Below are 23,504 nucleotides of genomic sequence, written 5' to 3'. Positions count from 1 at the left end.
TACCTATGTATTATGGAAAATAATAGGTAACAAATGGAAGAAAATGCAATCTATATAACCAGTGCAATTCATCATAGCGTTGTGAGGGTAAAGCAAGAAAATCCATGTAAGATGCTTAGTACAATGCCTGGCATATAATAAACACATGCAAAATATTGGCTATTATTGTTATCATTATCCCAAGATAGTTCCTAAGAAAATTAGTTTTACATATCTTAGTGAAAAGTAAACACTTTCACCCACAAACAGTGGAGCATCTTAAATCTTCATGTGTCAGTTCTAGAAGTTTTCCAGGTATTAAGTAGGATAATGATGGGGCTACAAATTAGTTTCAAGATCACTTCTAACTGCTTAATACTCTGTTTCAGCTGGAAAGAAAGGTTAAAGGAGACTGAATTTGACCTAGTTTTGCATGATAATGCTGTGGTTTAGACACAGAGGTGACATGTGGCTGGTGAAATTCAAGTGCATAAAGCAGGCTCTCTTTTCCTTTTCCTTTCCATAGGTAGGATTCTTCTAAGAGCATACACTAAACAGTGTTCCTGCTGTTTTCAGTTCCTTCTTTAACAGCCTAAAATGTTCAAAGCAGAACAGGCTCTATAGGATTTTTTTTTCCCTCTCTTTTTCTGAAAGGGTGATTCAGTTGGCTAAGTGGGAAGGAACAAGAAAAGAGGATAAAGAGACATTTAGTATAAGCAAACAGAGCCTAGGACTGCTTTGGAAGTTCCGTATAAATCTATAAAGCTCCCTGTCACCCTATTATGTCTCCAACAAGCAACAGTGGAGATATAAACAAACACAAAAACACTTCACTATTTCTGGTTACCAGTGTCTGTGAAGTCTACCTTTTTAGTTGCACTTTTCTTGATTCTTTCATTTTTTCAATTAGAAGGAAAATAGCTTAATATGTCACTGGGTAAACAAAAAAATGACTGCAATTTCTTAAAGGTATGGACTAAGTCTTATTGCCTTTGTATCTCCAGTGTCTGGCACAGAGTAGGTTAGCAATAAATGCTTGTGTAATGAAAGAAAGAATGAATGAATAAAAGTATTAATTTAAATAAACGAATATCCCATGAGTTTAAAACAGTATCCCAACACTGCCAATCAATACCTTGTCCCTCAGCACTGCCATATAAGCAAGTCTAATGAAAACAATTTTCAACATACTGTGGGTTATATGTTAAGGCAGCATTCAACATATATTGAAACAAATATTTCAAATTTGGCAGCAGGGTTATTTGGCAGATGGTATATAATTAAATTTACACATTTACACTTTTATCTTTTAGTTTTATATCATCCTAACTACTACTAACACACCTAGTAGTTTTGCCCATACTTCCTGTTTTGTTGTTTAAAATTAAGCATTAGGTAGATTATGATCAAGTAAATGGAATTAATTTCATTTCAGATGTTGTTAACTTATGGTGAAAAAGAAAGATAAAATAACCATAGAAACTTGCTCTAGTGGAGACTGCAGTGAGCCAAGATCGTGCCACTGCACTCTAGCCTGGGTGATAGAGGGAGACTCCATCTCAAAAATGACAACAGCAACCACAACAACAACAAAACAAACCAACTTGCTCTAGATTTCTGAGTCGTGGATTCCCCACCTTACCAATATAAACTCTTTTCTATGTGGTAGATAGACATTTGGCAGTATCAAGGGTGGATGGTTGAAGAGTATTCACACTTCAGTGCATCCATTTGCATTATCACTTTTCAAAGCCTCAAGGCATTATCACTTCCTTTTATTAAGTGGCATAATAATTTGGGAAAATGGTTATGCTTATCATCATCTGTCAGTCAAACAACTCCGGTGTTAACAAAATCTATTTTCTCCACTCGATGAATGGGTGTGTGCATGTGATGTCTTATGTTCATGTCAATATGAGTAGGACTTGGTTTGTGATAAACTATTTCATTTTATCAGGAGGGCATGAGCTGGAAATAGGAAAGAATTCTATGTGCATGTGAATGTCTTATGTTCATGTCAATATGAGATAGGACTTGGTTTTGTGATGAAACTATTTCACTTATCAGAGGGCATGACTGGGAAATAGGAAAATTCTATTTACACTTTAATGAGCAGAAGACTGTGCTTCACGTCAAAGTCATGTAACCACTATACTTTAAGAGTTGAGTTCATATGAGTATCTGTAAATAAATGAAACACTAGCATATATCATATTGTAAGATAGATTTCACCATAAGGTTACATCTCCATAAGGAATATCTATATAAATCGAGTGGGGAGGAAATCTCTACACCTACTGTTGGTTGGTGTTGAAAAGATAGGTCAAAGGCAGATTATTTCATCTGCTGTCCCTCATGTAAAACAATAAACATAGCCTCTAACCTGTACACATAATAAATAAAACTTGAACCTATGATGTCTAATAAAATGAGAGGTCTAAAAAAATCTTACTGATAAAGAACTTTTTTCTTTTGCTCCTGTGCTCTCCAAGTGTTCAATTAAGTGGGCCAAAGAACAAGTAAGAATATTACAAATATAAAATATTTCAGTCTAAATAAATGTGCATCTAAAGTTCTAATAAACATTTAATATAACCTTAGTGTTTTGATGTTACAGTTTTGATAATTTGATAACTCAAATAGATGATAAAACAGAATTATTGATTGAATTCAAAATATTTTATTAAATGGCATTACTTTTTAATTTTGTTAGAATACAAAATAAATCAGAGGAATCAAACAAACGTTCACTAGGTTTTTGTCAATCATACCAAAGGTAGTGAACTCTCAACTGACAATTATAGAAATTTGCTGTGTCACTGCCACTCACGGAATGCCACTTGTGTGTCAGGCATTATACTAGGTACCTTAACTACTTTACGGTGTTAAAATCTTTTAACAACCCTATTATGTAAGTATGATTGTATTCATTTTAAAGATGAGCAAACAAGTTCAGAGAATTTAGAAAACATCTTAAGCTTGCATAACATGTGACAGAGAAACAAATATTTGAGCGAAGCCTACATTCTTTTCATGTTCCAGTTACAACCTCTTGATTTTTTTTCCCAATTCCCATTATTGTTCAAGCCAATTTCAGCTGTGTTTTCTGAAACGTTCATTCAAAAGTTTCCCAACTGATACAACACAGAATTTCATGAAGCCTATGTAATGTGGTGGTATAAAGAAAGAAAATAAATATTTATTTTTTTGGCATTGTACATTTCATAGTTTCTTAATTCTTTCATACAGTAAAGAATATAGAACTTATTTGGGGTACCACATATTTATTGAAACAAATTCTAGATTTATTCACTGCTAAGAATTATTACTGGGATCAGGACTCCCAGTGTTTGTTTAGAAACAACTACTTTTGTTGTTAGAGATCTTTTAGAATGCTTTTGGTTGTATCATTCAAGTATTTCAATTCTTCCTTGAGCTTCTGAAGAGTAAAACTCTCCATTAATATTTTCATTTGTAGTATTGATTATAACTACAAGAATTTCATGTGCTTCTTAGTGGACATCTCTTCATTGTGATAATATTGCACTATAGTAGTTTTTCCTTCCAATTATATTATTATACTTCAAATGTCATTTTCCCATTAGGCGTATAATAAGATATATTTTCATACATTAAAATCTTGTTTATTGATGGATTTTACACAGGATAGTCTCAGGTTTCTAGCCCATTTGTAAGAAGCTCCTATTAAGAAATTCAATGAAGCATGGGAACAATGCACAAGTAATTTATTAACATATCAACAGGCTTTAATTTGCTAACATTTTCCTATCATGCTAGGGTGACAGAATAGAAAGAAGAAATTGCTAAAGCATGGAATATAGTAAAATTTGAAGAAAAGCTATCTACCTTTTAAGTGCTCGTGGATTCCACTGTTCACAGCATGAAGAACCACATGCTTGCAAAACGACAGTTTCTAGTCATATTGTCTAATTTATTTAGGCTCCATCTGTTTACCTGTATTATTTACTTAACACTATATAAAATTAGAGGAGCACATATGAGGCACAAAAGGAAAAGCTCTGCCAAAGGAAATACACATTACACAGGTTAGCATAAAAACCCTGAAGTGGGCTGGGCTGGGCGTGGTGGCTCATGCCTGTAATCCCAGCACTTAGAGACACAGGGGCGGGTGGATCATGAGGTCGGGAGTTCAACACCAGCCTGGCCAACATAGTGAAGCCCCATCTGTACTAAAAATACAAAAAAATTAGCCAGGTGTGGTGGCGGGAGCTTGTAATCCCAGCTACTCAGGAGGCTGAGGCAGGAGAATCGCTTGAACCCGGGAGGTGGAGGCTGCAGTGAGCCGAGATCGCACCACTGCACTCCAGCCTGGGCGACAGAGCGAGACTCTGTCTAAAACAAAAAACAAAAAACAAAAAAAAACCCTTGAAATGTTTATATCTTCAGTTACTGTAGAAACAGTGACTTCCTCATTTATTTTAACTCATTTTTTCCTAAAAAAATGGATAAATGGAAAAAATCTATGATTACCAGCAAATATGTGGTAAATAGATGCCTTCTATAAACCATACTAATCATAATGAGTGCCACATTTTCTTTGGCTGGGCTAGGTTTCAACAACATTTGAGTCCAAATGTCTTAGCGAGGCTGAGCCTGTACTCCCCAGTGAGGCACAGTCCCCACTAAACCTATCTTGTAAATGCTGGCCTCTCATATTGCTGTTAACTATCTGAGTTTTCATTTTTGTTCTGGGCTGAACTCCCTCTGAGTGGCTGGGAATATGTCTGCTTTACTCACTCCTGTACACTCTTTCACTTGTAGAGTGTTTGACATATAGCACATGTGTGGTAAGTATTTGTTGACTGAACTGAAAGAATGAATAAATAGATGGAGAGAAAAAAGGAGCTTCAGTCTGTAAGTTTCCTTTAAACACAATATCCCAGTTGATTTCGAAGAAAAAGAACTTCCTTCCTTGTTTTAAAATAATACAATAGACATAATAGTCGTCATCATATGAGGTTTTAATATGCTACCTGATAATCTATACTCTGAATTTTTATCATATATATATTTTATAATGTCTAAGTAATGATTATTCAATTAATGTTAAATAAAATACATGCAGACAAGATTTTGTCAAAGAGCAAGTTTAACAGTTTTCATCCTCACATCAATAAGTTAGTTTGGTTTTGCTTTACACCCCAAAATTACACTCCAACCTTCGCAAGTCATGCATGCCATTCAAACATTCTCATCCAATATGGATGTAGTGGCATATATTCATCATCATTATTTGAAATACAATTCAAAGCATACGGCCTATATCAATGATTCACTACTCTATTATTGTCATATACATAGCATTGACTAACACTGATGTGCCCGGCACTATTCTAAGTCCTTTATGCTTGTTAACCCATCCAACATTCCACACAACAACCCTATTATTATTGATGTCTCATTATATAGGTGAGGAAATTAAGACAAAGAGAAACTAATACTATTGTCTAAGGCTCCACAGCTGGTAAATGGCAGAATGAGGATTTGAATGTAGGCAGTGTAGCTGCAGAGTTCTTGTTCCTAATCACTACAGGTTGAGCATCCCTAATCCAAAATTCTGAAATCTCAAATGCCTCAAATCCAAGTTTTTGAGCACTGATGTGATGCTTAATGGAAACACTGCAGCATTTTGGATTTTGGGTTTTGAGATTATGGATGCTCAACTGGTAAGTATATAATGTATATATTAATATTTCAAAATCCAGAAAGATCCAAAATCCAAAACACTCTGCATGTCCCAAGCATTTCAGATACAGGACACTCAACCTGCATGTATTGTCTCTCGTGTGGGTCTCTCTAAAATATCGTACTTTATTTTTAATTTTTGTGGGGACTGATCTTATCATTTAGATAATCTATAACTAGATTTATTCCTGAAGGGCAGGCTGCATGAATTACAATGCTTCTATCTAACTTATCTTGAATAATTTAGTTACATGAATGTGGTAAATAGTTAAAAATTTTTGGTTGACTCACATTGGAAGAATTACTATATTTGCAAACATATTAGAATTCATTTGCTAGCAATTTATTTCTACCAGTTGTGTGACTCAGTAAGAGGTTGGCTAACTGATCTTTTAGGTCCCTTTAACATCTCTAATACCACAGCTAAAATTATCCATCAGCTACCAACTAAAATTTAATAGGGAGTTATATAAAATAAAAGAACTGGAGACTGAATGACATGTAAGAACATGAAAAAATTAGTCAACAGTCTTCAAAAGAGGCTAAGAAATATTCCATGTGTAACAATAATAGCTAATACTCAGGAAGTGCTTCTATGTGCCAAGTACTGTGTTATATTCTTTAAATGTACATGTCATTAGCTCTGTACCACTATATGACATGGGACAGTATTATTATTCTCATATTACAAATGGGCCAAGAGAAACTAGCTTTAGGTCACACAGCTAGTAACTAGTGCAATACAGAACTTCAATTGGATAGGTCTAGCTTTCAAAGGCCAGAAAAGGGGCAGGAGCAGGCATGCTGAGTTAAAAACCATCTGTGGGATGCATTTTAAATCGGCGGTAATGGTGTTTCCCTGCTTCACAGAGCTTACGCTGCTCTTGTCCATTAGCCCCTTAGACCTGCCCCCCAAAACCAAATGTATACCCAAATACCTTTCAACTTTCTGTGGATTGCTAAATCAGACAATCAAGTCTTATAGAAAAGAGAGATACATTCAAAGTCGATGGGCTGAGGCTTTACTATGGCTAACATACATAAACTTTAAGGCAAGCCTCTGGTGTAAGCTTAGACCATAGAGCAGCTTTTTGGGCTTAGTTCCCAGTTCTTCACTGAATTTCAAACAGTTTAGTATCACACTGTAGTTTCCTCTGGACAAATGAGGTAAGCTAATAAAAAATTTTGCCTTTTATTTCTTATTACCGTTATGCACCATTTTCTTGCCATCTTTTGGACCATATCTTCTCTCTCGTATATAAATAGACACTTGATAAACTTAACTGACTTCCTTTTCAGTATTATATTTCCCTACAATGTGTGTATTTTATGGTCAATATAACATGCCTTATCATCTAAGGAATATATCACATAAACGATTTGCCATCATATTTTCTACTAATTTTAGGTTTTTAACCTTGACTTTAAAGCCTAGGATATATGAGAAACCTCTCCCTACATGTGCTGTTTCTCAAATACCCATTTCATTTTGCCTATGCTAGTACTAGTTTATCTTCTTGTAGCTTAATTCCTGTGCTAAGAATTGGTAAGATTTAGAAACTGACTATGTAAGTCAGGATAACCAGTTTCACTTTCTTACAAACATTAACTGGCTACATATACTCTGAAAGAAATACTATTAGACTATAGCCTTATGAAGAAAGCTGCCTTCTATATATTTAAAAGTTACCTTTGATAGATCCCTGAAGTTTCCTGGAAGAGTCAGGTCCAATTCTTCTGATTCATAGTTGGTTAACACCCACGGAAATACTGGATATTGGTTCAGATCATTATATGTCCGTCCTAGTAAACAGAAATAAAAATTTGTATACACAAAATGCTTATGAAATAGTTTCTGTTCTTACAAAGCACCTATTGAATTTCAGAAGAAAAGTAACTTTTTATTTATTGAACCATATCTTTAACTCTGATAACAGTGCTTTTCAAGTGAGTTCATTCAATTGTTTTAAAACATAACCAGAATTACTATTTATAAGATTGTGATAGAGACTACTGGCTGGTTATTGTAATTGATTCTCATCTTCCTGTGCTACACTACATTTCTCAGCCTCCCTTACAAGTAGCTATGGCCACGGGATTTAGTTCTAATCTACAGAATGTGAGCAAAGTCTCTTCAAGGTGTGGCCCACTGAAACTTCCTGCATGTGTGTCTCATCTCTCTTCTGCTGATGTAGATAATATTGCAACCCTGGAAGCAGAGCCTTGTCACTTAGAGGCCCTGAAAGTAATTATGGAGGAAGTCACCCCAATGACCTGCACATCTGCAGCTTAGGTGACGGTATTCTATTTTATCTTTTATTTATTTTTTATTTCTTTTGAGATGGAGTCTTGCTCTGTCATCCAGGCTGGAGTGCAGTGGTGCGATCTTGGCTCACTGCAATCTCTGCCTCTTGGGTTCAAGTGATTCTCCTGCCTCAGCCTCCTGAGTAGTTGGGATTACAGGCACATGCCACCACACCTGGCTAATTTTTGTATTTTTAGTAGAGATGGGGTTTCACCATGTTGGCCAGGCTGGTCTTGAACTCCTGACCTCGTGATCTGCCCGCCTCAGCCTCCAAAAGTGCTGGGATTACAGGCCTGAGCCACAACGCCTGGCTGTGATGGTATTCTATTATAATGAATATATATCGAGAAATTATATTAGAGTAACAGAATACTATGTTAAACTTATATCAAGAATGAATGCAGAGAATTTGCAAGTGGACAGAAGTACTCTGAAGCTAGGATGAAAAAGTACAGAGGCAGATGTCAATCATATATTTTTTCACTCCTTAAGTTCATGATTTTTTTTTATCTTACGTTGTTTCACCTTAGTGAAGAACTGCTGGATCTTAGGGTGAGTATGTCTGTTTATGTTTTGGTAGAATGTCTTAAACACTTCAGGTATGATATTGAGGCACAGTGGGAATGTGGAAAGTTTAGGGGAGCAAGCTGTGCCCCTCCTCACAAACTGGAACTGAAAAAACACAGGATCAGGTTAAATTAAAATAATGGCTATTAAAGAAACAGTATCCTAAGAAAACTTTTGTTGAACAAAATTATTTTTTATAAAAATGTGTTATGATCCAATTATCAGTAATTTTCTAAATTTCTACTAAAATTCACACAAAACAGCTATTTCACTGGTATTTAGTGATATGAATTTCATTCAGTATGCCGTGGCTGCACACACCACATGTACTATCACAGTAATATAGATATGCAGATATTATCTTGTTCATCATCAAGAAATTACATTAAATGATATCTGCTCTTATAGCAGTTGGAAAACATAACTGTGAAAAATAAAAAAAAGGAACTACACCCGTCTCGGCCTCCCAAAGTGCTGGGATTACAGGCTTGAGACCATCCTGGCTAACACGGTGAAACCCTGTCTCTACTAAAAAATAAAAAAAATTAGCCGGGCGAGGTGGCGGGCGCCTGTAGTCCCAGCTACTCGGGAGGCTGAGGCAGGAGAATGGCGTGAACCCGGGAGGTGGAGCTTGCAGTGAGCCGAGATCCGGCCACAGCACTCCAGCCTGGGCGGCAGAGCGAGACTCCGTCTCAAAAAAAAAAAAAAAAAAAAAAAAAAAAAAAAAAAAAATCGGAAAAAAAAAAAAAAAAAAAAAAAAAAAGGAACTACAATCTGAGTAAGAACTAAAATCTGCAATTGTAAGCACCAAACCAATTAATACATTTAGAAAACATTTTATTGATGACTATTTTATCTGTTTGTTATACGAAGCTTTGCATTTTACAACTAAACTGCATATTGCTTGAAGTGTATATACTGCTGTAAGTATGTAATATAGGTGTGGATAATGGCAGCAGAATACTGCTTCCACTTTGCATTTACTGGGATGAGGTTACAGCTAGGTTAGGGCTTCCCCTGTGTTGCCCTACCACAGTTCTCATACAGACCTCTATTACACCTGATACACATCATCATTTACTTCTCTGCCTCTCCACCAGTCTGTAAACTCATAAATGTCAGGGCTGGGCTGTTTGTTTTTTTTTTTAATCTCTCTGTGTTGGCACATACCATCTGCCCAATAAATGTTTGTTGATGGAATGGATATGCATGTGATAAAAATGGAAAAAAATGATCCAAATTTCAGAAGATGAACAAATGTAAGTCAAGTAAAGGAAAACTGCAGAACATTATCTTTAGAAGGTGAGGATTATGCAAAGGCATAGAGGTATATATGAGAGAGAATGATACTGTGAATGTCTACATTAAACTAGAAGAAAATGTCTGCAGCTAGGTAGCTCAAGCAATCGATGAACCTGCTTGTATTTAAGTCCATGGTGAAGAATAATAATGAGATTAAACGAGAGTTTGGAGCCATATTAAAGTCTTTGGTACATGACAATAATCTGCTAAAACAGTACCAATATTGTAGAATAAAAGCTGTACAATTCTAAACTTGAAAATTTATTACTAATAGTTCATATGTATGCTAACCTAGGACACCTAATTGGGCTCAGTATTTTTTTTTTATATGTATATATACAAAGAGTACAGATTGGCTAGAGAGAGCTATTTCTGGGATCCTAAATGGGTCCATGGCAGAGTTTAGAGCTCTTCCATTTTCTGGGGGGAACTATTCTACTTAAAAATCTAGAGATTTTAATGAAAAGCAAGTATTCCAGTGTGTATTTTTTAATAGAATAATGCTGATGCTACCTATCTAGATATAACATATATTACTTAAAGAAATTAATTGATAGATGAAAATCAGATACCACAATTGTTAAAATAATTTCTGATGAAGTTTTATAACTTACATATTAAGGAAAACTGTTAAAATAAAAAGCCAATTTACATAAACACAGTATTTAAATGTACTGCATAAATGCAAATAGCATAAAAATGTAGACCATATTTGAAGACCCTAGCCTTTTAATAGAAATGATTTTCTAAGAAAGAAAAGGATACTGCTTGAGGGTAGAGGGAAGGAGGAAGGTGAGGATCCAAAAACTACCTATTGGGTACTATGCTTATCACCTGGGTGACAAAGTAATTTGTATATCAAACACCCATGACATGTAATTTACCCCATAACAAATCTGCACATGTACCGCCTGAACCTAAAATAAAAGTTAAAAAAAGATACAATGCTATTTTTAGAAAGAAATACAAAGAAGAAAAGCATTATTTAAAAATGCACACACACGTATACATAAAACGAATGATGCCAGTAACCATATTTCATGTCTATTATTCTGTCCTGCATTTTTTTTTTTGCAATTCACTTTAAATAATCTTTGAGTGGTCCTTTGAAAATAAGTGCTAAGAAGAAAATTTTAGTAATTTTTAAATTAGCAGAAGTTTATAGCACTATTTTAATTCTAGTAAATATAATAAACTTTATAAATAAATATGACATTAATGCTTATTTTTAATAGCAATTTCTTTATAAGAGCCTATCAAAATGGACAGTCATATATGTAGTTGATTTGAATTAAAAATGCACAATGTATTTAACGTTACACGGAAAAAAAAGAGTGATTTAAGTGGCACTTTGGGGTTTTGCATTGATATGTTTTAATGATGAATTAGCATTACTCCTTTAATTACTTTACTGAACACCTTTGTGAAATGAAAAAAAAAATACTGTTCATTAAATCATCCAGAAAGTGAGATATTTCCAAAGTAATACTTGTTAGGCTCTGGCATACCTAGATATTTATTTACTAATTGTTTTGTTTTTTCTTTAGGATAGTTGATATTTAGTAAATACACTGGTGCTATAATTGGTAGGGTCCTTTCCTTTTCCAGCAGTGGTAAGTATATATATATATATTTGTGTATGTGTATATATATGTGTATGCATGTGTATATATATAAATACATATGTACACTTTATTTTGCTAACTATGCTTATAAGAATTTATCTTAGAAGATGAATATTAAATACTGCAAGCCTATGACACTAATCTACTCAAATAATAAAAGTGAAACACAGTAAATGAGATCTCAGAATCACTGGATATGTTTCTTCATTAAAAAAAACTTTTAATTAAACCATCCAATTTAATGTTTTATATGGCACTTTGGTTTTGAAGGTAAAGTGATCTAGAGACAGCTGACAAAGAAATTATAACTGCAATTCCTTGGTGAAAATGTTAATGACAGCAAAATATTGTTTAATTAGATGATCGCAGCATCTGGATTAACACTCTTTAAGAGCGATGTTCCTGTGCTTGTCTGCTTCTTCACACTTTACAGACATTTTGTCATCTCTAGGTCATTAGGAAAGAATTTTTAATGATTTTTCTAGAAGCAAGCAGTTCAAGTTACATCTAATTAGATGACAATAATAAGCCCAACACATGCAGTAGCTAAATATATACATAATTAACCAGGGAGGGCTTGTTCATCACAGAGTAAAAAAGTGGAAAATGCTGAACAGGAGAAAAAGGTTGGGGTTGGAGAAGTCGTGCTGAATTCATTAGCTGATCATATGAAAAACAACTCAAAATGCTTAAAAAAAAATCTCAAGTTTAACAGGGGACCATTTATACAAAGCTACATTAGCAGTCACTCTCCTATGTTTTAAAATGCAAGAATTACAGGTTTTAACATCTTTTCCATAATATTATCTAAAAAGGTATAAAATAAGGTGTAGGTTGTATTTTTCAGAAAACGAACAGAAATCAGGTCAATCTGGGAACTGAAAGTTGAAACCACATTTTAAGTAGAACTCTAAGTATCATTAAGATTATTTTACATAATCATCTAAAATTTAATGTTCTTTGAAAAAAAATCAAGTGTTTCACGAATAGCTAAATAAATTATGCCATATTTCTAAACGGGACTCTCACGTAGTTTTAAAAGTCATGCCTTCAAAGAATATTTAGTGAAATGGAAAAAGCAGAAAGCAAACCTGTATACATTACAGGTTCCCAATGATACACCACACAGAGAGAAAGAAAACAGAAAATCACCCAAATGTTGACTGTGATATTTACGGTTAGAATTTTAAAATTACCATTTTTTGTATTTCCAATTTTCTAAAATGAACATTCATTAAATTTATAAATAGAATAAAACAAAGCCTAAGAACACATTTATGGAATTTTAGATGTCTTTTAAATATGTTTCCTGAATATCTGACAAGCTTCTGTTACTATGCAAAGTATGTTTACAAAACTTACATACAGTAAATGTGAGTTTATTTATATGCAATTATGCATATGTACACATACGACAGGAGGGTGTAAAAAGTCTGCATAATGCATTAATACTATGATACTGTGACCATGTGCTTTATACAGTCTTATTTTTAAAAGCATCTAGAAAGGAGAAAAGTGAAATTGGTCAAGTATGAGACACCTTAAGAAATGGGTCATAAAATGTACTTTGTATTTCATACTAAAATAATATTTTTGGGAAAAAAGATAAATCTGAGAGTGCAAGACAGTAACCAATAATGTAGAGTTTGGTACTGTTTTAATCTAAGTCTTAGAATTATTTATAGAACATTTGTGGAGAATATTTATAGAAAATATGAAATTTATTAGGTCACATTGACCATGGGGTGCCTGGGCTAGGCTAACCATTCAAATAAACATGTGAAGCCAGCAAAGATTGTTTCATCTTTTCAAACAGATTCCAATTCTGTAATACTTCTCTTTAATCCACGAAGTTTAAAAAATCCCTTGTCCAGTAATTCTAGTGAATTTACATAATAGATCATAAAATCCTGTGAATATTTACCAAAATAAATATTAAGTAACTTAATTTCATGGGTATTTACTGAGCAAAACTTTTTTTCTCATTGGGAAGATAAAATGCACATAAAATACTAAGGATGCCCTATCATAAGAGTCAAAATGTGTGATACTGACAGTGCTATATGAAGATTAATAAAATTAGTTTTAGGTATGTCTTTTAAAGAATATAGATACAGGGCAGTAATTCTCAAAGTGTGGTCCTTAGATCAATGACATCAGCATCAAATGGGGACTTCTTAGAAATGCAGATTCTTGCGGCTCAATCCAAGCCTACTGAATCAGAACTTATGGCAGTGGGGACCAAAGATCTGTGTTTTAGCAATACACTGAAGTCTGAGAACTGTTGGTATGGTGGATGCTGGGAGTGTTGATGGCTGGTGGTGCTGATGGCTGGTGGTGTTCAGCTACACCCATCTCCAAGAATTGCTATCATTAGAAGAAAGCCCCCAATCCAAAGTCATGTCTCCTTCCCAGGAGTCTGCATCCAATGACTGCAGAGTGGAGGTAATGAAGACCTGGCTCCCTTGCCTCAAGCCAAGACAACTTTGAATGGTTAGCCTAGCCCAGGCACCCCATGGGATCTACTGAAGCCTTTGTCACAACTACACTTAGGTCTGAATCCTCCTTCTGCCCAGTTCTAATTTCTTCACTCCCCCCAGATGTTGATCCCAAGGGCTTTTCCAATAAAAATCCTCAAGCAGATCTCTGTCTCAGAGTCTCTTTCTTTTTATCTAAAGCTTAACTGAAAACAGGGCTAGCTTCTACATTAAAGATAATAATTCCAGGCCCAGATCTAGTGCTAGAATATCAGTATCTACAAGAGTCATGACAGTAAATAAACTTCAAAGGGTTAATTTGATGAAATGTAAAAGAAAATGACCAAATTGTTTTAAATCATTAATTATTTAGGTTTTAAAAGCAGTTAATAAGTTAAGGCTGGTGACTGGAGGTGAAGCTGTATGGTCCCAGGAATATTCTGGAACAGTATGCCGTAGTAACGGAATGAAAACTCTGGAGCTAAACTGCCCAGGTTTGAATCCCGACTTTGTCACTTATTAGCCCTATGACTTGGGCCAAGTTATATGGCTACTCTCTACCTCATCTCTTTGTAAAATGGGGATAAGAACAGAACCTAACTCATGGGGCTATTGTGAGGATTAAATAAGCAAATACATATAAAGACCTTAGAAAAATGTTTGGTACATTATAGATCATTGAATAATCATAAACTTATTTTCTATGTTTTCTGAGTTCTTATTATTAACAAAGAAATGTTTCAGCAGGAAAAATGAAACAAAACAAAGACATAATAAAATACTATTATTTTTTCTCAATCTTGATATAAAATAAAATGTTTAAAATATTATGACAAAATATAAGCCAACCATTTCTTGGCTTTAGATTACCTAAGAATTACAATTCGTCAAAAAGAAGACTAACATCCTATCTAGAAACGATAAATCCTAAGTGTCAATCAATCAAATGAAATAAGTATTTCCTGAACAATAACTGTATCCCTAAAAGTGTTATAAACTAGTATGATTATTTTTAGGACCCATGTTCATTGAAGTGATACTGGTACAACTTAACATCTTTAGAGCACTCTTTATTTTAGGATCATAAGAGAACTCTGAAGGGTGATTTGATAAGAAGAGATGAATGGATACACACTGTCCACCAATCAGGAAAACAGGCAAATCTAATCGCTGCACTAACAAGTATTCAATCATGGCATTAGTGAAGCTTCTCTAATAAAACCATCACCCATGTCTTTAATGCGGGTGCTCAGTTTAAACTGGCATTCCTATTTAAAGTTTCAGGATGATGGCAAAGGAAGAATTAAATTAATAGGAATATATCCAGGGAGAGTACCTCAGGATATTCATATTCATAATTTTTTTCAATTGTCATTCTACTTATTAAGGTTTATTTTGCCTGGATAGTCATCTACATCTGACAAAATCCTTGAAGAGTTCATTTAAAGCTCATCTTTTCCAAGAAGGTTTCCTCGAGTAGACTATTTCATATTAATCTCTCACTTCTCTAAACTTGTATTACACTGAATGGCACTTAATCCTGTACTTTCTTGTATGTTTTAAATGTTTTATATGCAAATCTTGTCCTGATAATTAGATCTTAAAAGGCTAATGCAATTGTGCTCAAACTTTTTGTATCAGAACCAACTAGAGGGCTTGCTGAAAGGCAGGTTTGCCAGCTTCTCATTCACTAGGTTTGAGGAGGAGTCTGAGGATCAGCAACTCTAACAGGTCTCCAAGGTAATAATGCTGGTCAGGGGACTACACTTTGATAACCACTGAACTAGAGCAAATCACAGTGAAACTTTTTTGTATAACGATATTGTACAAAGCGTCATTTACTCTCTTTTTGCCATACCTGCTGCCACTATACTCATCCAAAATCTTCACCTCACATTTTCTTCTTGGAATGCCCTCTGCCTACTTCCTAGTGAATTCTTAACCATTTTTCAATTCCCAATTTAAATGTCACCTATGGGAAGCTTTTTCTGATCTCTTAGTTATAAATAGTGGCTTCTAGATTTGACTACCGCAAATGGCTTCACATATACTCCCATTATAATACTTTCTATACATTATAAAATTGCACACAATTTTATACATTCTAATACCTTTTAATGGAATTACTGGTATACATGTCTGTTTCCTCATTCTAATACTTTTTAGTGGAATTACTGGTATACATCTGTTTCCTCACTATATTACGTCTTTTTAAAGGCATAAACCATACTTGCTTCTGTAGTCAGAGAAAATTAGAATATGTAGTACATAGTAAATATTCAGTAACAATTTACTATTACTACTGTAATACTCTCCTTATAGCACTAATGCCAAGGAATCTCAATTTTGATTTATGCCATACATAATTATCAGTTCAATTTTCCTAAAGCTCCACATCACATTCCCTTCTACTCCAAAACTATACTGACTCCTAAAAACCTCTTTATAAATCTGGCTCTTCTCTAATTCTCTACTCCAGACAAGGTATGATAATTCTGTCTACTGAACACACCATATATATACAACTGGCAGAAATTTGTGAAGCCCTTCTCTTTTTTTCTCCCCAAACACATTTTAAAATACCTCCCCTCTGCTGAGCTCATGCAGCATTCACTGTAGCAATGACTCAGCATTTACTATCAGCTGTCCTAAAATGTCTTATTTATGTGTATTTCACTAATTCATCTAGACTGTAAGTGTTCTGTGCTCCTAGTCCCTATTGTTAATTTTCATCCCATTGCTTACAATAGTCAGGCTTTCATGTTTAGTTATAATAATTGCAAAGGAAGTACCCAGTAAGTTTTGAAAAAATCAGTGGCCTATATAATCTTCATGTTATAAATAAAACAGACTTCAATGATTCAAATAAGAATAGAAAGATGCTTTTTAATTCCCATTACAGTCTGCATGCTCTGGCTCAGAAACCCAAAGATTGTCCCAAATAGAAAAAAGCATATTAAGGCTCTATACTGCTCAGGTGCAACTTTTAGAAGGGATGACAATGTTATCTCTACCCAGATTTAGAAACAGCAACCTTTCCAGAGTTGGACAGATAAAGAGACTCCCAGAAGTAACAGGCATGAAGTGGGTAGTAGGTGGTACTGTACCACACTGTGGGAAATTGACTTGACATGAGTAAAATGCAGTGGGAAGGGATGGAGACTAGAAGAGACCTTTACAACAATGAACTGGAAAACATTCCATCTAGAGCCTGGAGAAAATCTCATTTTAGAATAGCAAAACCATTTAATATGAATGCCTGCTACATTGGAAACTGAACTGGAAGTGAGGTATATCACCCTGTCCTCCAGTTTTATATCCAACAGTTCCAAATAGCTAGCACAGCCAAGGGAAAAAAATCCGTAAGTCCATCTAATGGTGTCTAATGATACTAAGTCTTGATAGGTCTCTCAAGAGCAGATAATACAAAAACCTAATACAGGGAATATGGAAAAATGTTACACAAGAACGTACAGAGAACATCATCCCCCCAAATCAGGTAAAGATCCATACAGCTGAAAATAATACACTGCATGAACACATAATTTCAATAGTTTGAAATCTTTCTTAATTTGCAAAAAGATGTAGAACCCAGAGTATGAAGTTAATAATAATCTGGATTCTGGCTAGTAATTTATATTTGCAAAGATAAGCAATGAATGAGAAATAAAATTGAGTTGAGGTTTTTGTCTTAGGTATGATTTAAAATGGTAATTCATTTTGAGTTCAAATTAAGAAAATATAGTTTATAAGGCTTTTAAAAATGTAATATCTCTAGGAGAATAACAAGGTGTTTATATTTTAAATCACAATAGCACTAAGCAAAAAAGCATTCATATAGCCAGAGAACAAACAATATAAAAAGCAAGAGAACATTAAAAAATAGTACAAAACAAGATGATAGAAGACCAAACATACCAGTTACTACAACAGATGTAAACATATTAAATATTGATACTAAAAGATTAAAAGTCCAAGATACAGTTAAAAGTTAAAATTCAACTTATGCTACAGGACAGAAAGTTGGCAGATCTGGGATTCTACCTCTCTTCTCTTTGGTGTTGAAAGTTACGTTCTTTCTGCTACACCATGCTATTTACTTAAATATGCTAATAAAATTAAGTTCTTTACATTTCAGATGTTTAAATTCATCCTATTTATAAATAATATGCTAATTGAATAGTACAACACATTTATCTTTGAGGGAGTAAACAGGTTTATTCAAGATATATATGTGTGTATACTACACATATGAATAAATGCATGTATATATGAACATATATACATGAATGTATTGGGATTAAAATGAAAAAGCATTTTAATATATCAAATAGCTTTATTCCCTTTTGTGGACAAATCAAGTTTTGTCTATTTAATATGTATCTATATTACCTATATTTAATATATACCTATAGTATCTATAGTCACACTTATGTATGATAGATTTTAAGAGTAATATTTTTTTTTTTTTGAGATGGAGTCTCGCTCTGTTGCCCAGGCTGGAGTGCAGTGGCCGGATCTCAGCTCACTGCAAGCTCCGCCTCCCAGGTTCACGACATTCTCCTGCCTCAGCCTCCTGAGTAGCTGGGACTACAGGCGCCCCCCACCACGCCCGGCTAGTTTTTTGTATATTTTAGTAGAGACAGGGTTTCACCATGTTAGCCAGGAGGGTCTCGATCTCCTGACCTCGTGATCCGCCCGTCTCGGCCTCCCAAAGTGCTGGGATTACAGGCTTGAGCCACCGCGCCCGGCCAAGAGTAATATTACATAGTTATATTTTTAAAGTAATGATTCAGAGAAGAACACTGCTCTAAATACACAGTTGTGAACATTTATTCATAACAAAACAATAATTACAGTAAGCATCTTTATTTATGTGATTATTTAAATCCATCTAATTGCAAAAACTTTTTGTAGAGCCTGGTTTATAGAAGCAAACTCTTTGTAATTAATCATGAATAAGGGCTTTTGGAGCTTAAGAAAAAAGATGAAGTACTTAAATCTCAGACATGTTTAACCACCGACAACCACTGATTCAGCAGAAAACAAAGCCACTACCTCCTTTTGATTTGCAAGCATGGTACTGCGGAGGTTGATGGCAGTTACTCATAATTTAGAAAACGTAATCTGATTTTGTATTTTTATTTGAAGATTTTAAGGAAAAAAAGATGCTGTAACCTAATCATGCCATAATCCAGGTGACATCTGTACTAGGCAGAAACCTGTTGTTATTCTCCTGTCTAGCTGCTATTGCTGAGAATGACAAAGTAGTGAAATTACTTTTCCCATTATTATTTCCAGACACTCTGGCAATGGTTTGTTGACTCTAATAAACCTTCAGACAAAGCTGTCAGCAAAGGAAATGGCAGAAGGAGAGCAAGGAAAAGCCTCTTCAACGATAAATGCATCTAAGAGTTTGGTATGAGCTTGTACAGTTTCTGATAAAATTTAATGTGAGTGCTTCAAAATTTTCTCTAATGCTGCATTTGAATTCCAAAGAGAAAAATGTATTATATCAGGCTACATTACCATGATTTTGATGAACATAAACATATTATTAGAGTAAAGAATGAGACATCTTACCTGCAATAGTATTAAGGAACATCAAATATTCGAAGTTTGAAATTTCCCTTCTTTGCCAGCGCTGAGTCATATTTGAAGATTTATAAAGCTGTCGAGGAGTGGCCAATGATATCCTCCTAGCAATTAAGCACAGCATAACAAACATGGTTTCTTTAATTCTTAATTTAAAAAGCCCAATATTAAGTAATATATTAGTTTGGTAATCAATTTAAAATAATTTATGGTTTATCCTTCTTAGATGAATTAGAAAATATATTTTAATTGCAGAAATTAGCAATATTTGAGAATTCTATTATGGAGAAGATACACTTAATTACTCAGGATAAAACAATTTGAAAGCAACCTTACTTGTAAAACCATAGCTGCAAATGAGCATTTTACAAATCAACAAGAAAAAAAGTAAAACTATACTTCAGATAAATCAAGTAGTTTTTAAACAATACAGCAAATCTGCTCCATGTCAACTAGGTAGGTAGGCAGGTAGGTAGTCAGGTAACTGCTTACATTTGACTTAATGTCTGTCAATGAACTTCTTAGACTTGCCTTCACACACAGAGTATGCACACATGCACAGCCTCTGCCTGTACAATATCCCTGCAATGGTGTACAATATAAACAACCGGGAACTTTGAAACAATGCATGGGTCCAGAAGAAGGGACATAGGAACGGCCTAAGGGAATAAACCGTGATAGTTCGTCCAAATCATGAAACTTTCCAGGTTCAACATGTTCATCTAAAAATAATGAAAGCCGTCGTATTTAGAAAAGTATGATAAAGCTATTGGGTTTTTAAACCGATTGACAGGGGTTCTCAAACTTTTTCAATTCATGGCACCCTTAGTATCTCCATAATTTTTTACAGTGCTCCTTGGCCAAGAGAAATATCTTACAATTGTGTTTATTAAGTAGTTAGCTCTAAACAACTCAATATTTAACATCTTAACAACTGAGTAGCTATTTGAAAATACAATACTCATAAACTTAAAGAGAAATATTTATATTTCATTCTTTTTTGTTTTGTTTTGTTTTTGTTTTGTTTTGTTTTTTGTTTTTTTTTTGAGACGGAGTCTCGCTCTGTCGCCCAGGCTGGAGTACAGTGGCCGGATCTCAGCTCACTGCAAGCTCCGCCTCCCGGGTTTACGCCATTCTCCTGCCTCAGCCTCCCGAGTAGCTGGGACTACAGGCGCCCGCCACCTCGCCCGGCTACTTTTTTGTATTTTTTAGTAGAGACAGGGTTTCACCGTGTTAGCCAGGATGGTCTCGATCTCCTGACCTCGTGATCCGCCCGTCTCGGCCTCCCAAAGTGCTGCGATTACAGGCTTGAGCCACCGTGCCCAGCCTATTTCATTCTTATATAACCACATTTACTAATGGGGTGTGTATGTCTGTTGGACACTGCACAGCTTCTGAAACTTTGGAATCAGATCTGACACCATCACATTCATTTCCTGTTCCACACTGATTTTTCATGTGGCTCTTGTTTTTGAAAGCAGTAGCCACCAAAACACTAGTTTCTCAGAGGTGTCACTGAAAAAAAATGCAGCCCTATCTAATCATTCTAAGTTGAAACTTGGAACTAACTCGAGCAAATACTCGAGCAACAAATGTCGCTGTTTTTCCCTAACAAATTAAAAAATGCCCTGCAGTACCCCTGGGAATTCACTGTGCTATCTCAGAACTCCTTGGTGTTCAGTTTGGGAATAGACTTAAGGCTATTTCTGTTACTCATGGATTATTAATACGAGTATTCACATGGAATCTTAATAGGCATTGTCTTGTACATAGCACAAAAGATTACCAAAATATCTCTTGCAAAGATATCTTGCAAAATATCTCTTGCAGAATATCTCTTGCAAAGATATTTTCTGCATTGTATGGTAGATAAGAGTGTCGTTATGCTTGCGTAGTGTTAATCATTCTTTCAACCAATATTTATTGAATTCCTACTAAGTGTGAGGCTTGCTTATTGTTACCCAGTTAAGTGACAGGTTTAAGCCTAGATGCAGGGTCTCCCCATTGCCACTTGGTACTTCTAAGGATGTATATCTAGGGAAGTATATAAAACTGAGTCTGTAAAAATATTATTAGGAAACTAATAATTAGTTGAGCTTTTGGGGGGAAAACAAGCCAAGGACAAGAAAACGATGTTTAAAGATAGAATGGCATTAGGAATTACAGAGAGACCAAAACTACTGAACCGCTCTTTTGTTTTCAGTTTTCTTATAGAGAATGATCTTCCAGCTGGGCATGGTGGCTCTTGCCTGTAATCCCAGCACTTTGGGAGGCTGAAGTGGGTGGATTGCTTGAGTGCAGGAGTTCGAGACCAGCCTGGGCAACATGGTGAAACCCCGTCTCTACAAAAAATATAAAAATTAGCTGGGTGTGGTGGCATATGTCTGTATTCCCAGCTACTTGGGAAGCTGAGGTGGGAGGATCTGCTGAGTCTGGGGACATCAAGGCTGCGGTGAGCTGACATCACGCCACTGCACTCCAGCCTGGGGGACAGAGTGAGACCTTGTCTCAAAGGGAAAAAAAAAAAAAAAAAAAAGGAATGATCTTCCAAACGTCAAAAAGGAACCAAATGTGGTTAAAGGGGAAACAATACTCATAATAGGTAAGAAATATAATAAAAGAGCTTCTGATTGTTTTAAATGAATTCCGGTCCAGACAAGTCAAAAAATACTGAGGGAAATTATACATGCCATATAGAAACCTCTATTAGTAATCTTTCAGGAATCATTGAGAAATATGGCAGAAGACAGGAGATTACTCTTAAAAAGGAAAAAGTTAGACCCATTCGTAAGTTCTTAATGTCAATTCCTGAGTAAATTCTTAAATTGATGACTAAACAAATAGTATGTAAGCACTTGGGAAAGGAAGTAATGATTATTATGAGTCAGCTTAGATTCAATAAGAACAAGTCTTGCAGAACTAACCTCATTTTCTTTGATAGATGAAACACATTTTTCTTTGACCTGTATTTTATATAAGTGCTCCATTAGCTACTAATATCTTAGTTTAATCTTGTCGTTCTACTAGCAAATATCTTGAGCATGTGTATACATGTCAGTGAATTGGTCTTACATTGTAAGCTTAAAGAGAATAGATAAGTTGCAATACAACGTAACCCTAGCTGAATAGCACTTTAAACGCACTGCTACAATTAGGCACTGTGTTAGGTCCTGTAGATTAAAGGATAAATAAAACACAGTCCCTGTCTTTCAAATGTCTGTAGCCTATTTAAGGGAGGATCGACAAAGATTAGTTTTCCTTTCCATCCATACAGTGCTGTGCAATAATTCTCAAGGACATAACAGTCTATGTGGTAGACACTGTGGTATCTACCTAAAGCCAATCTTCCTTTGTTCCTCATCCACAGAAATCCTCTTTTGTTCATGTAAGAGCTGGCAAAGACGGCCGCGTGCAGTGGCTCACGCCTGTAATCCCAGCACTTTGGGAGGCCAAGGCGGGCGGATCACGAGGTCAGGAGATCGAGACCATCCTGGCTAACACGGTGAAACCCCATCTCTACTAAAATACAAAAAATTAGCCGGGCGTGGGGCGGGCACCTGTAGTCCCAGCTACTCAGGAGGCTGAGGCAGGAGAATGGCGTGAACCTGGGAGGCGGAGCTTGCAGTGAGCCGAGATCGTGCCACTGCACTCTAGCCTGGGCGACAGAGAAGACTCCCTCCCCTCCACCCCGCCACCAAAAAAAAAAAAAAAAAAAAAAAAAGAGCTGGCAAAGAATCAGTGGCATCTTTTTCCATAAAACCTAGGGAATGATTGGGCTAAGCCAACGGAACTCACACCTTTCTGGCAGTGATTGTTTTAGGAATGGGAAGGTGACTGTATTCTGGCCAAAGGGACTTGAGATAAAGACTGCTTTAGGCTTCTGAGAAATACATTCCTTCCTAAAACAGAGAAGCTTGAAGAGAAATC

The 23,504-nt window shown here is 35.3% G+C and overlaps 1 protein-coding gene across 4 annotated transcripts in view; it reads right to left on the bottom strand.

Annotated features, from left to right (window-relative positions):
• The window catches only part of NBEA (neurobeachin), a 274,737-nt gene that overhangs the window by 118,226 nt on the left and 133,007 nt on the right, over positions 1 to 23,504 (bottom strand). For all 4 annotated transcript variants that reach the window (XM_017854162.1, XM_017854160.1, XM_017854159.1 and 1 more), the window contains 2 exons: positions 19,566 to 19,681; positions 7,397 to 7,509 (listed from right to left, as the gene is read on the bottom strand). In XM_017854162.1, coding sequence (XP_017709651.1) covers positions 7,397 to 7,509; positions 19,566 to 19,681 — 229 coding nt within the window. The remainder of the gene's footprint in view (positions 1 to 7,396; positions 7,510 to 19,565; positions 19,682 to 23,504) is intronic.

Source organism: Rhinopithecus bieti, unplaced genomic scaffold, assembly GCF_001698545.2.
Source record: "Rhinopithecus bieti isolate Rb0 unplaced genomic scaffold, ASM169854v2 scaffold_35538, whole genome shotgun sequence".
NCBI classification, from domain to species: domain Eukaryota; kingdom Metazoa; phylum Chordata; class Mammalia; order Primates; family Cercopithecidae; genus Rhinopithecus; species Rhinopithecus bieti.
Note: the sequence above shows the minus strand (reverse complement) of the source record. Positions and strands in the feature narration are given on the sequence as shown.